General features: G+C 49.2%; 1 protein-coding gene across 1 annotated transcript in view; it reads left to right on the top strand.

The window, feature by feature from the left end:
- Positions 1 to 15,409, top strand: part of Kif6 (kinesin family member 6) — a 290,218-nt gene that overhangs the window by 206,186 nt on the left and 68,623 nt on the right. Inside the window, exons 14-15 of the mRNA XM_032900532.1 lie at positions 8,121 to 8,229; positions 14,722 to 14,777. Coding sequence (XP_032756423.1) covers positions 8,121 to 8,229; positions 14,722 to 14,777 — 165 coding nt within the window. The remainder of the gene's footprint in view (positions 1 to 8,120; positions 8,230 to 14,721; positions 14,778 to 15,409) is intronic.

Below are 15,409 nucleotides of genomic sequence, written 5' to 3'. Positions count from 1 at the left end.
ACACACACACAGAGTCACATGTAATCCCCCTGCCCCAACCCCCAAATGATGAGTATAGACATATTAAATCTTTAATTGACTCCCTACATCTTCTGAGCTAGGGAGGGAACAGCTTTGCATTGGATGCACATACATTTAAGGAACGATGGGTTGGCGGGGAGGGGACAGCTGCTTTTGTTTTTTTGAGTCTTGTTTTTCTTTCGTTTTTGTTTTGCTACCTACCTACAAGATAAATCTTTCATTTTTTTTCTTTCAAAATATATATGCAAAGACAGAGATGCACTGCACTGCTGACAGGTGGCAGGGAGCCGGGCTCACTCATCAAATGACAGGCCATGTCTGTGACACTTCGACCCCTGCCTCCAGAGCACAGGGTGATGGATGGTGATGAAGAGCCTTCCCCCACCCACGAGACACTGGGGTCCCACTAACTGCACTTTGGAAGAAACCCAGGAGTGATGTCGAAACTGAAGAGGAAGGCAGGCTTCCTGTTTAGAAGGTCTGTCAGCTACCTGACCCTTCACTCTCAGAGTCAGGGCACACAGGTCCGGGCACAGCGCTGGACACTGAGGCCCTTCAGACCCTCCACATCAGAGAACTAAAGATGATCAGAACAATTGAGGACTCCAGGCCCAGCCTGGCGATGGGAGCATCAACAGCTTCCCCCAGATGGCTGAGTCCGCTCCAAGTCCCAGAAATGCCAGCAGGGCCCAGACTCTTCTCGGGCTCAGTGCCCATGTCTGTCCACTGTCGTCTCCAGACAGCACACATGGGTACTTGTCTTGGACGAGAACATTTACAACATAAAAACCAAAGAGAGCTCGGCTAAGAAAAATGAGTGTTTTGTGTGTTTGGCCTTCAGGACCACCGTATAGGGGTCTGCACAATGCCTTCTAGAAGCTTCCTTTCCTGCTAATGTTCAGTGTCCACTTGCTTCCCATGCCCAGCCTTACTTTGCTCACCATGGAGAAGGTAGGAGAGAGAGCCACAGGAGCAGGGATGATGAATCACGCAGAGTTTCTAAGGCAAAAGGAAAACGCACTGGCCTTGAGCATGCCGCCCCCGTAATCCCACCCAGCCCACCAGCTCTGCCCCGCTGAGCCACGTGGGATGGCCCTGGCATGTGAGACCTCTGCCTCTAGGAGTCCGAAACCCATTTGATTTATTTAAATGTGGAGCCACCATTGGGTGGGGCTCCTAAGGTTTATGTGGCTTTCCACTTCACATTTTCCTTTTGCTCTCCTCCCAGGAGCCCTTGCCAAGCCTGCAGTGCTTCAGCCTGGTCCAAGCCAGCACCCGGGGATCTTCTAATTGCAGGCTGTCCTCTGTTGTCTTTCATGTGGGAGCTGCAAGGCGGGTCCTCATCCGAGAACCCCAGCCCAGGTGATAGCAATGGTTGAGATGCAGACCTCTGACCCACCCCCCAAAGCCTCGGGGCTCTGGCCTATTCCAGAAGTTGTCAGTCAAAAGCAGGAAGGTGGTTAAATGGGCATCATTCTGGCCTTGCCAAAGATCCACTCTGTTGGTGACATCTGCAGTCACTTTGGCCGTGTGGCTAAGCGGTTTTTTGTTGTATTTTTTTTCTTCCCCTCATCCTCAGATTGCATCGCCCACTGGACACACCCAGTAACCCCTTAAATTGTAGCTAGGCTAATCATGGCCCTTTCAAGCAAACAGAATCATGGCAAACGACACTGCTTTCTACGGTGACCTCTATCACCCTGGTGGCAGAAAATGTAGGGAAAGGACTTCTCATTGTGCATTCACAATCTTCTCACCGATTGGAGCTAAGACTACAGTGCCACTGTGAGGAGGTAGGGGTGTGGCAGGGATGGATGGTCCACGTGCCAGCTCTTAAAGTGACAAAACAAAAGTCACAGACATGATGAAGAGGGACAGAGGAAACTCACTAAGTGCCACTTGTCACCATATTGGCTTATAATCCAGAAGCAACCCCTTGAAGGGTGAGCTTCTGAGGCAGAGATGGATGCCACAGAGCCTGCCCAGAGCACTTACCACAAGTGCCAACGCTGTAATGAGTTCCCTGGCAGAGCGCTCTGAGTGGTCAGCAATGTCTTCCATGGGTGTGAGGAGAGGAAGCAGCAAGCTGGGGCCAAGGATTTGCTCTCCCTCACTTTCAAGTGCCTCCAAGACCTTCCTCCTTACTAAAGCAGGGGAGGAAGGAAAGCCGGTGTCTCAGATCCTCCTTCCGATCCTCCTCAAAGATGGTTCTCTGCTGTGTGTGTGTGTGTGTGTGTGTGTGTGTGTGTGTGTGTGTGTGTGTGTGTGTGTGTGTGTGTGTGTGTGTGTGTGTGTGTGGTGTGTACATGTTCTCATAGGTGCATGCACGTGTATAAAGACCAGAGTCAGTGTGGAGTATCTTCCTCAGTTACTTTCCACCTTAGTTTTTGAGGCAGGGTCTCTCATTGAACCTGGAGCTCAGGAATTCAGCTAGTGTCCCTAGCCAGTGAAGTCCAGGGACCCGCCTATCTACCCCTCAAGCTCTGGGACAACAGTCAGCCCCTACTACTCCTGGCTTCTGTGTGGGCCTAGGGATCCAAACCTAGGATCACACCAGTGCTCCACCAACGAGCCCTCTCCTCAGGCCCAGTTCCTGTCTCTCTGAGATCTCAGCCCCCAGTCGTCATCTGCGGCCCCTTCCCCTTCCACACTGGACTGAGCTGTGGACTTGTCCCTTCCCCAGAAGCTCTGGTTGGGACCCTCATTTCCTTCTTTTGTCCCTGAAGACATCCTTGGCCGTGCCGCAGTTCTTGAGACTACTGGATGACTAACCGTCCATTGGCTCTTCATGAGCCTCCTGAATTCCCTGTTTCATTTTTCATCTTGACACATTGTCTGCTTCAACCCTTCATGGCTCTCCTCGCCTCCTTCCATTCCTCCCCCACCTCCTTCTTCCCGCTCCCCTGTCTGTTCCTTCTGACTTAGGCACAAAGGCAGGAATGAAACTGAATTTTCTTCTAATTGTTTATAGGAAAATATGCATATTATATTTCATGCAGTTCCCAATTACTGAGAATTTTCTTGCCTGTAAAAACCTCTTATCAAGGGCTGGAGAGATGGGTCATCTGTTAGGAGAGCTGCCTGCTCTTTCAGAGGACTTGGGTTTGATTCCCAGCACCTCCATGGCAACTCAAGCCGGTAACTCTAGTTCCAGAGGATTCAATGCCCTCTTCTGGACACTGAGGGTACTACTCGAGCACACATGTTGACATAAAACACAAATAAATATTTAAAGCCTTGTATTGATTACCATACCAAAGTATACCTGATGCCCGCCTGTGGCCTGCTCCACATACAGCCATACAGTTTATCAGAGCCATTCTGTCACCTACCATTGCAAAAGCTTCCTCCAAACCCTCTCTCCCTCTGGAAGCCACCTCCCTTCACCCTACCCTCCTCAGCATTCCTATTGGTCTTCGTTTCTTCCCCCTCTTCTTCTGTCAGGGAAAACCGGAGCCCTGCATGAAGACGTGTCTCCCAAAGAAAACATATTTTTGGCTCTCAGTGCACAAAGTCCCTTCCCAGCACACAGCTCGAGTCTTCATCCTTTCACTGGGGTAACTTAAGCAATGGCATAAGCAGTAGTAGATTGTGTAAGAACAGCCAGGAAAATAAGCTGAGGTCCACATGGCCCAGACTAAAGGAAATCTGACAGCAGGCCCAGGACAGAAGGAGTTCTCCACTGCCCCAGTGGGTTCTTTCCACTCGGTTTCCATGGGACCCTGTGTTAAGGGTTGGGAGAGCTTCTAAACACTCTGAATTATATTCTGTAGCAAAATTTCGGGATTCACTTTTAGGATGGTAAAAAAATAAAGAACAATTTAAAAAAAGAGAGGAAGGGGCAGGAGAGATGGCTCAGCAGTTAAGAGCACTGTCTGCTCTTCCAGAGGGCTTGGGTTCCATTCTCGTCATCCACACAGCAGCTCACAACCGTCTGTAACTCCAGTTCCGGGGGATCTGGTGCCTTCTTGGCCTCTGTGGGCACCAGGCATGCATGTGGTGCACAGACACACACATACGCAAATACTCATATCCGTGAAAATAAATAAATGTTTAAATAAAAAGGGGGCAGGGGACCAGTGTACAAGAATTTAATGCCTTCAAAGTCCAATGCTTCTGAAGCCCCAAGACCAGTTCAGAGCATCCCGTGTGGGCTGCATTTCTGTCTAAGCACTCTTAATCGCTGTCAAAAATAGACCAGCAATCTGTCTTCTGGACTTGTAAATAAATGCCTTCCAGCTAACCATGGAAAAATGAGGGTTGCGTTTAGGGGACACTTCTGTAGGGGTTAAAGGTGGTTCTGTGACTCACCAAGCCAGGAGGCCTCTTGTAGCCATCCACATTTTCTGTGATCTGGCTCTGGGAACTATGACCTACAATTCCCCATAGGGAAACAAATCATGACAGGTCAGAACTCCTCTGGCCTCTGCGAGGAGCTGATTCTAAAACACCGGGATGGAGACTTGGTCAGTTCTGTGCTCTGCAGACCCTGTTAGCTGTCAGGAAACCGCAAGCATTCTCTTTGCTCCTCCTGAGACAGTGGTACTTCCGGGCTGTATTTGTGTAAAAGCTTCTTGGAGCAGGGGTTCAAAGCCAGCAGTGGCTAGCTGTTGTAGGAAGAGGCGTGGTAGCATACGGTGGTCTGTAGTAGGGTGAGGACTGTTGGACTCCAGCTTCATATGGTTCAGGGTGTGGTCCTGCCCAGCGGGATGACGGTAGAGGAATACTGGGGACACAAGCATCACATCCCTGCAGCGTCTCAGTGTGCTCTACCAAAGCCATGGGCTGGGCGTGCTGGAGAACAGCTGTACGCTCAACCCTGGGGAGCCAAGGCAGGATCATGAATTTGAGGTCATCCACATATATTGATCACCCTCTCAGCACATAGTCCAGGCTGGTCTTGAGCTCCTTGTATAAGTGAAGATAGCCTTGAACTCCTCATCTTCTGACTTCCACCTCCCAGATATTAGGATTACAGTGCAGATGCGGGACACCACACACAGCGTATTCAGTGCTGGGGACCAAGCACGGGGCTTCCCAGCCCCTGTGAAGAGTGGGATAATTAACATAAACTGTGTATGCCCTTCCCACGATATGGAACCTGTCTCTCCCTATGCAGATACCTCACCATCCTGAAGGATGTTTCCACCTCCCAAAGGCCACTCTCAGAGCAGTTACCATCTCCTGCTCCTCTCTCAGTGGTACAGCAGGCTGTAACGCAATCATTTGTTCCTTTTTCTTTCTCCCTGGCTAGACTCTGTGCACTTTAAACATCGCCATCAAAGCTCCAATCTACCCACCTAACCTCACATCTCTGTTGCATGCCTAGCACTGTGCCAACGATAAGCACACACCTCTGGAGGGAGAGGATAAATAGATGTCTGCCCTTAGCAGGTGAGCTCTCAAGTACAGTCTGCAATCCTTACCCTTTCTCATGCATTCAGTGTGTTTAGGGCAAGCACTGCTCACAGGAGGAAGCGCTAATTCCCTAAGCCCAAAGAGAAAAGGGAAAGCAGAGATGACCCTTAACAGAGTAATGTTGTCCCTTCACTTGGGGGCTGACCTGGAGTTGAGTGTCTCTGTATAATCTGAAAAGAGAGAGATTTTGTCTGTGCACAGGGCAGGGGCAGCCAGGAGGAAGGCTGAGGTGGAAATGAGGCTGACGTGCATCAGCTGCTTACGGCGTCCATCCCTCAGGCATCTGCACGGACCTCTGGTGGCGTGCTCCGTGAAGCAGCCTTCCGAAGTCTGCAGAATCCAGACCCTGCTGATAAACCACTTCAGATAAACCACTGCGGTCAGGGACCCCGTTCTCTTCATGGCTTGCAAAGCTATTTGCCAGGTTCGCTGATTACACCCATGTCCACCTAGCCTTGGCCACCACTGCCAAGCCACCCACATTCCAGAATGCATTCTCCAGCATAGTAGGAGCACCTCATGGTGGTAAGAACGGGTGCGTTCTTGTTCTCTCAATTATCCAGTCTTTGAAAATCAGCGGCTCATAGTCACCACATTACACTGATGGCTCCAAGTTTCATAGCAGAACCTTCTAGATTCTCTAAGGACTTGCCTTCCATGTCCTTCCGTTCCCACAGCCTCTCTCAGGGACAACCCAGAGGCTGTCTAGTTGATTACAAGTTCTCCCCCAGACTTACTTCCTCAAGAATGCCATGGGCTCTGTTCTCATAGCAAAGAAGGCTGGGCCTGGAGAAGAAACGGCCAGACCGTGGAGCTTCCCCTTTGGTCCCAGTCCTGATAGAGTCTGAGGAGTAAAAGCCTCTTCTGGGAGAGGCAGCCTTAAGGTCCTACAGAAAGCCCCAGTGTGATCTCTGTGGGCTAACTGTACAGCACAAAGCATGCTGTGTTACAATCGGGCATAGTCTGGAGACAGAGGAGACCAAGGAGCTATTCTTGGGCTTTCCTTGGACTCCAGTGGGAAGATGCACACCCTGTGAGCATCCCTTGTGCACCAGAGCTGGTCTCAGTGAGTCTCAAGTAGGTTCGGGAGTGTATGGAACAGACGGAGGCAGGAATGAGCCCTGACCAGAGAGGGTGGGGTGCCGTGCACATCACCACATCACCGCAGTGCCATCCAGACATTCCTTGTGGTGCTATTTTTACCACACTCGTCATGAAATTGGTGTCAGATGGGCTGGGCCAGTTCCTCAAGCTGAGGATAGGAGATAGAAAGGTTCTTTCCAGGGAAACAGGGTGAGTGGGTGCTGCACGAAGGCCATTAAGAATGTGCTTCCCAAAGCCCTGGGCTGCGTTCCTCCAGCAGTCAGAACAGGTTCATCGCCCCGTCCACTTCAGTCCTGCCCCTGTGAACTTAGACATAAACTGAGTGTCTTCTGAATACAAACCCTGAGCAAAACACCGGGGAGTCAGATGAATTACGATCCGTGGCCCTGGAGGAATCCGCGTTTCCCCGGAAAGGAGTGTCATGCACAGAGACAGTGTCTGCTGGACTGACTGTCCCAGACGCAAGCCTGGTGGGGGACGATCTGTTCTGTGTGGGCTCAGGGAGATGGCATGTGGCTAGGGCTGACTTCTTCAAAGATCAGCAGAGGAATCGGACGAATAGAAGAGAAAGGGCCTCCAGGAGGATAGAGTAAGGAGGCGAATGGCAGATTTTTTTACAGCACAGGAGCGCTGGCCTAGCACATACCAAGTCCTGAGTTCCTTTCCCAGCACAGCCTAAACCACCCGTGGTGGCACACGGGCCCCAGCACTTGGGACCAGGATGGTCATCCTTGGCCATTGCAGAATGATCGGGGTCAGCCTGAGCTACAAGAGATCCTCTCTCAAGACACGAAAGTCTGTAGATTTATCCAAAACTTAGCTGTGGCCTAGGTTCTCCTGAGGACCTGTGGATGCACCTGCACTAACCATTCCCTCTGGAGGTTGCTTACTGGGGAAGCTGGTACAAGGAGCCACCTGTTTCCTCTAAAGGACCTACTTTCTGAGGCTGGGGCTCCAGAATTTGTGCTGAGAGCAGAGCCAAGCCATGAGGGTTGGCCTGCAAGTAGCAGTGGTAAATTAGGGTGTTAAAGTTGGACGTAAACTAGGGACCTCCCACTATGGGCTTTGGAAGGGAGCGAATAACTAACTCCTGATTAAGGACCACGGCCTTCCTCACCAGCCACAGGGCGTAAGGCGGGATTAATTATTAAATAGAAAATAGACACTAAGAACAGAACTTTGTAGATTCTCTAGCCTTCAATCTGGGCTCTAATTTGTGTTACTAAAATGCCTGGAAATTCAAAGAGAAGTTTAACAACCTAAAATGGGGCATAAGGGGAAAACAGGAAGAACTGTGCCACCAAGGGGTGGCAGGGAGTAGATTCCCAGATGTGCTCACCATCTGAGGCTTGGAGGCCTGGTTCTCATTTCCTCTCACCAGGCGTTCCAAGCCCTATCCCTAGCCCCACCCTGCGTCACATTGATTCACAGCCTCTGGTCAAGCATCACCTGTCTGGCCACAGCCTCTCTGCTATAGGCTTGTGGGAGCCCTGGGCCAGCTCTGAATAAAGTGACAATGAAATTAATGGCATCCCGAAATGATGTGACTGAAGCCATCCCCCTGTGTTTCCAAATAGGGATGAGAGAGGAGATGTCACTGGGACGCCAGGAGGCGTTTGAGATTTTCAAGAGGGACCACGCTGACAGTGTCACCATCGAGGACAACAAACAGGTTCTGAAGCAGAGGTAAGATGGAGTGAGAGAGTTGCCGGTCCCCCTCAGCTCAGGTAGGCCAGTACAGAAACTCCATCCTTCTGATTGGTCAGCCTAGTGCCTGCAAGAGAGGTCTAAAGTCTTTATGGTTTCACATTTTCCTGTGGGCACCCTGGTACAATTCTCTTTCCCGTCTGAGCTTTACCATCCCGGCACTGTAAGCCACTTGTCCATCAGGGGTCTGCTACTGCCTACATTAGCTCTGTGGACAATACTTGCCTTGGAGATAATTCTCAGCAACCTGGGACTCTTACAAATGCCTTCATAATCTCCAGGGGGAAGTAAGTCAGGCTGGCAGTGTGGCTCAGTGGGTCACATGCTTGCTGTGCATGCTGAGGACCTGAGTTCTAGTCACCAGCATCGTGTACCTATAGTCCCAACACTGGAAAGACAGGGAGGGCGGTTAGATGCAGTTCTCTGGTTGATGGCCAGCTTGTCTAGTCAAATGAGCTGCAGGTTCAGGGTCTCCAAGAGAGCAGCAAGAGAGAACAATAGAATTGGCCTCTTCTACACACACACACACACACACACACACACACACACACACACACACACACACACACAGAGGGGGTGGTGTTAAATATATAGATCAAATTACATTCTTAGGTCCTCCATATTTTTGGTTCAAAGCAAGACTTGTCATGGTTGAGAGGTCTGAGGAAAGAGGTGAAGGTTCAATACAGCTAGCTGCTACAAAGGAAGGGTGAGAAAGTTGTCTGGAAGCTGTTTCCCAGGGGTAGGGGCAGATCTCAGAGCTCCTCAGGAGCCCAGTCACACAACACAAGTCCAGGACTCTGGCGAGTTGGCTAGACCCTCTTTGTCCCAAGCAGTGTGTACATCCTGTCACCTGTCAATTCTAATTGGGGGTGAGTATCCCACTGGGGCTCCTAACAGGGCATATAGGAGAACTTTCATGGCTGCACTGCCTATAGCTGGGGAGAGTTAACCATATTCTCAGTCCCCACGTTAAGCACTTGACAGGTAATATAACAGAAAGTCCATGGATTAGCATGTAGTAGTGGGTGATGGACTAGACGCTCGCACATCGACAAGCATCGATATTAACAGCAAAACTAGGGAGGAACAGAGAATTACAAATGTATTTACCCAAATCCAGAGACCTCCATACAAAAAGACCCACCTGAGTCTACCCTGGGAAGAGGGGTAGACAGATGGCCCCCTGGTAACAGTGATCCCTACTGAGCATGAGGGCCTGATTTCATGGTGGACTTGGCCACTCAAGGGCCTCTCCAGTGCTGCAGGGATGGAGCCAGAGAGACCTTACCTCAAAGAAACAAGGGGGCAGGGCTAAGGGAATGACACCTGAAGCTGACTTCTGCACACAGCACACACACACACACACACACTGTGCACATGCACATGCACTCACCAACTGTTGATGCTTTGTGTACCCAAATTTTAAAACCACCAACATGGCCAACATTCTTCATCTTTTGTCCTCTGAAGTCATGATGGTTCCCGGTTGCTTTGGACTTGCATCTGAGTCTGGATCTCTGTCTGATGGGGAAGCGAGTCATGGGCTGTCAGTGCGAGCATGTGTGGCTCTCTCAAAGGCTTCTCCATACAAAGCTGCCCTGACCCCAGTCCAGAAGACTTCCGATAACCTAAGCAGCTCCTGGGATTTTCCTGGGAAGCGTTCTTGTTTGCTCAGAGTGGACACCCATCTTCCTCTTGGCCATTGTGCAAAGGAATGAACAAGACTCACTCCTCTGGGAAACAAAATGTCTTCCAGGCAACGTCAGTCTTTAAAGCAATGAAAAGGCAGGAGACCAGCCCATTCTAAAAAGAAAATTCTACATCTGTTTAATGTTAATATAAGGGTAGTCATTATGGAACTGTTTCATGCCAAGAGGCAGTGGGATGCCCCTGGGAGCCTTGCCTTCTCTCTGGACTTCTGCTCTTCTCCTCATCCACAGACACTATTCAGTTGTTAGAAATTACTGGCTGTGTCAGGCAGGTTCTCGGGAGGAACACAACCAGTGGAATGAACACGAAGGGGAATTATTAGGTTGGCTTACAGAATACAGTCTGGGCAGTCCAACAGGGGGCTTCTGCAAACCAAAAAGACCGAGAATCCCAATAGCTGCTGGTCAACAAATCGAGAAGACTCAGTAGTCGCAGTCCGACCTCGACAGCATGGACATCCAATGGAGTCACTGGCATTTTGTCCATGTTGGAAGGCAAAAGAAGTCTGGTATCAGTGAACAACCACATATGCTGCCTTTTCCTGGGACGTCTTCAAACTCAGGCAGGCCACCATCTGGAAGGTGGCGCTAGCTTAGAGGGTGAGTCTTCCCTTCTCACTTAATTCTCCTTGGGGATATCCACCCACACATGCCCAGGGGGTGTCTTCTGGGTGATTCTAGACCTGTGCATGTGGGCACACACACACACACACACACACACAAACACACACACTCAACTGAGAAGACCCATCATCACACACATACACTCACTCACCATGAATTCACACAGAAAGAGAGAGAGAGAGAGAGAGAGAGAGAGAGAGAGAGAGAGAGAGAGAGAGAGGCCTATAGCAAAGAACTAGGAGAAAATTATATCTCAAAAGGCAAACAAACAAAAAACAAAACAACAAACATATTTGTTTGTATTCCAACAGCAAACATAAAGATAAATCCCCAGAAGCACAGACCTCCCTATGGCTCTGACGTAGAAAATATTATCTTCAAGAAATCCTGGTGCCTTCCCAATATTTGCTCTAGTGCTCGCTAGTGGCAGGGAGGACCAGGGCAAACAACTGTAAATGGTGGTCAGAGAGGAATTCAGACAGACCAGAGATCAGGGCTTGGGCTGGCCTTCAGTTTCCCCACCCTAATGTAGCTCTCACCTTTCTACTCTCCCTCAGCACCCAGGACCCACTGGCCTGGCCCTCCCATCTTTCTCCCCTCGTGTCACATCTAGGAACTCTGTGGTCTGATGGTTCTGGTGTGTCATCCTGTGGAGACTGGATCTACCTGACCAAATGCAAATCTCTAACCCAACAGACCAATCCCTAATGGAGGGGCTGTTGATATCCCAGAATCCTCCATGATTCTCTCCACTCGGGGTTTCAGGAGGGCACGTGGGTGACCCATGCTTCACAACAGGAGGTAGTCCATTCTCTGTCCACCAGTACACTTCAGTGCACGGACTTCTAGTTTGCCCGAGTGCTGGCCCCTGGTCTTGGGGAGGTTTAGCTATCTGTATGTGACAAGAGAAGTAAGATGTCACATTAACAGGACATTTGCCCTCCCATGGCCTACAGTGTTTGAACCAATTCTTCAGGGGAGTGTTTTTCCCCCAGTGGGAAGTAATTGCCATTCATAATAACCCCGTGTACAGGCATGATTCTTCACCCTAATATATAAGAGGGGCTGGTGACCCTGTGTTCTGTAAATATCAGTGCCCAGGCAAAGCACGGGGAGCTTTTCTTTTGTGTCAAAACCCTCTTATACACTGAAACTATCAGACACAAAGTCTCCAGTAAGTAACAAAAGAGGAAATGAGCAGAGAGAAGAACCATGATTGGAAATCAAGGCATTAATAATGTGAGCTAACCCAAGAAAATCACCCCCTCATTCAGTTGGGTCCTTGTAGCATAGAAGTGAACAGCAGTCTACAGGCAGTAGAGAAGTGGGCCGGAGAAGTCACAGGCACCATCTGGAAATGCTACCCATGACAAACAGGAGCTCCCGGTTCCTGTTAGACTTTAATATTAACCTTTATTATTTTTCCACTTGATTTTTATACTTATATTTATACTTTGTCTGCCGAACTAGAATTATAAACTCTGAGAACAGAGACAGATTAGAATCTTCTCAGCATCCCCCTGGTTCTTAAAAAGATGCTGGACACACAGGAACACACACACACACACACACACACACACACACACACACACACACACACACACGCTACTTAGAAAACCATTTTGTCTGAGAACGCCTATATAAAATTGACTTTGAGGACTCAGCAACCAAGGAAACTGCTTAGCAGTTCCAGAGAATGGAGGAAGGAATTCTCAGCTGGCCAGAGAGGATAGCAGAAGAGACTCGCAGACAGGGAGCTTTAATATGTAAACGAGATGCAGAGGAAGCCAGGCTGGCTCTTCATCCCCATAGGCTTGGACAGAAAAGTGTCTGCAGGAGCCTGGGGCATGAGCTCAGGTCTTCAGCCCCTACATAGGAAAGCCGGGCTTGCCAGCCTCCCCTGTAACCCTGGCTGTAACACAGAGGGCAGCGGCCAGCCGGCCCCTGGAGCTCGCCAGGCAGCCAGCCTAGCCAAATTTCAGTAAGAGATAACCTTCTCAAAACATAAGGTGGAGAGTGACAGACAGTTGTCGTCCACTTCTGTTCTCTGTGCGTGAATTCCTGAAAAGAGGCTGTCTACAGAGGTGGCTAACTCGCTGATCAAATCTTCCATGGCATGGAGAGGTCGCAGCTGGCAGGAGGAGCCGTCTTTAGCCTAACAAAAGCCGTTCCTCACACAACTCTAAGTCACAGCGGTCATCCTAATAAGAAAGATAGAAACCTAAGGAGTGTATTGACTAAGAACAAAAAGTATTCTCCACCAACAGAAAGGCTAAGACTGTCCTGAGAGAGCAGCTACCTAACTGTAACCCACCTTTCTGCTGTTTCCACCGAGGTATGTTTTTAATGCCATGACTTAGAGATTTTTTTTGGAGGCGGGAGGGGGGGGTCGGGTTACTGTAAAAAAAATAAAGACCATAAAACTGCTTCAGTGTTGGAACAGGAAACTGGAGATAACCTAAATCAGTGTCCCCAAGGCAGGCTCGCTCACATTTGGGTCCTAGCAGCCCCTGCCTGAGTTCTGAGTGACTCGTGTGTTGGGCAGCCAGGCGTGCGTTTCCTTGCTGCTGCCCACTGAGTGGGTCACATCTTTAGCTATCACACACCAAGGGCTAAGAGCGTTCTCCAAGTCACATCAGACTCCACGTCAGCTACCTGTGTCGATGAGAAAGTTGGTCAGTGTTGATGCCCCTACTGTCCATCTACGGGGACCACTTCACTAAAAGCTTGCTTGGCTTCGAGGATGCGGTTACTGCTTTAGAGCACAACCTGGGCTCCTGCTCACCAACAAAGGTCTCTCTGCTGCCTGGCGGTGGTCAGTCCTCAGCACATGGAATCCAGCTCCTCGGTCCACGCTTCATGAGAATATCGCTGAGCTGAAAAGGTCTACATTCTTGCCAGATGCCTCTACATTGGGTCCCTGAGTGGTGACAGGCCCTCACAGAGAAGATATGAATGGCCTATGAGAAGCCTTCTTTTGGAAGCCAGGGGTGCAGTCCTTAGCCACCCAGCCTTGTAGACAAGTTCAGCCCTCTTCCCTGGACTGCCTGTCTGCAATCCCAGGCCAAACAGATGGATGCAGAAAACTGCAACACCAGAATTATTGCCACTTTCCCACCAATCACGGAGCATTGGTGGTACCCTGGCCCTTGCTTCCTCTGCTACAGCTCCATGCAGTTGAGGGAGTCACAGACCAAACACTAAGATAGGTAGGCTGCTCTGGTACCCTGTAGGGTTTGGGGAGGTTGGAAGAAGAGGAGGGAGAAGAGAGATTGTTGAACTATGAACAATAGAAAACTAGGACAGTAAGATTTAGCCTAACATGCTCTCTGTTTCATATGTTTTGGAAACTTCTAGAAGAAAACATTTCTAAAATTTTGTGAACCCTCAAAATCCTGGCCACTCCCAACTTACACAAGACGGTCTCTTGACCAGATCCCATACATAGATAGACCCCTTCCTAGATCAGTTCAAGCACTGTGGCTATTGTTACCCAACATAGAATGCGTCCTGAGTTGTCTCCCGACTGGTCATGAGTGGCTGACATCTGCTACAGTACTGTAGGTAAAGAAGTCAATGGTATCTAGAATGTTTTCTTTAACTATGATGTCGGCATGGTGGCTGATAGGTCACGGTAGAGAAACCTTACCACTGCGTTTCACTCTGGTATCCTTGGACGATAAAACATTAGAAATTGAGTTAATTCGTTAACAAAGATAAGAACAAAGTCTATTTTATTTTGTTTGTGTATGTGTCCAGGTGTTTTGCCTGCTTGTCCATGTGTGCACTACACGTATGCAATGTGCCTAGAAACCAGAGGAGGGTGTTGGATCCCCCAAGACTGGAATTACAGATGGTTGTGTGCCACCATCCAGTGCTGGGGATTGAACCCAGATTCTCTGAAAGTGCAGGCAGTGTTCTTATCCACCAAGCCATTGCTCTGTTTCCAAGTAGATGCAAATCATGCAAATTCCAGTCTTTCTTTGTAAGCCTACCATATTAAGCTTATTTCAGTTTTCTTTTATATTCATCCCATCCTAGCAACCTCTCAGCCATCCCTTATTTTTTCAAACATAATATAGGACGGATAGCAAGAAGTAAAAATTACCTTTATTCTTTTTTTCTTTTTCTCCAGATTTTCTGAAGCAAAAGCTCTGGGAGAAAGTATAAATGAAGCAAGAAGTAAAATCGGTAAGCAGATAATATTCTGGAAGCTTCTTTCACAGAGCATTTCCCAATGGACATTGGATGGTGGTCTACGTTTCTCATAGAGCCACAAAGTCTAGCTTGCATCCCTGTCCGGAGAGCCGTGACACACACCCTCTTTAAGAAAGGCACCTTTGTGTGCGTCAGGCCTGAGCTTGTATGGGGTACTCACTGGGTTGGCCCACCCTAGTGAGAAAGATTTACTTCTCCCTGTGTGTTTCAGCAGTAGCTCAATCTGTCATGGCCACGTAATGATGGCAACAGTGTTTCATATTTCCAAGGGCTGTGAAACACTGTTACACTGCCCAAAGCTGAGGCTGAGCATTTTTTGCACACATGTGCGATTTCAGCACCATCCATAAATCCAGTGGGAAGATGGGAAGCCAAAATAAGCTGGTGCACACTCCCAGCCTCCAAGCTCCCCCATCTAGGGGAACTGGCCTGGGCAAGAGAGATTAGGGCAGCAGCAAAACTTGCAAACACATGCACTTCAAATCTGTTCAAAGCAAGAGAAAAAGTGTCTTTTATCCTAAGCTGTAACACAACCAAGATCCATCTCCCATCAAGAACAGCTTCACAGAGGGCATTCTTCTGCCTCAGTGCTCCAGGAAGCAACT

This window comes from Rattus rattus, chromosome 4 (genome assembly GCF_011064425.1).
Source record: "Rattus rattus isolate New Zealand chromosome 4, Rrattus_CSIRO_v1, whole genome shotgun sequence".
In the NCBI taxonomy this organism is placed as follows: Eukaryota; Metazoa; Chordata; class Mammalia; order Rodentia; family Muridae; genus Rattus; species Rattus rattus.
Note: the sequence above shows the minus strand (reverse complement) of the source record. Positions and strands in the feature narration are given on the sequence as shown.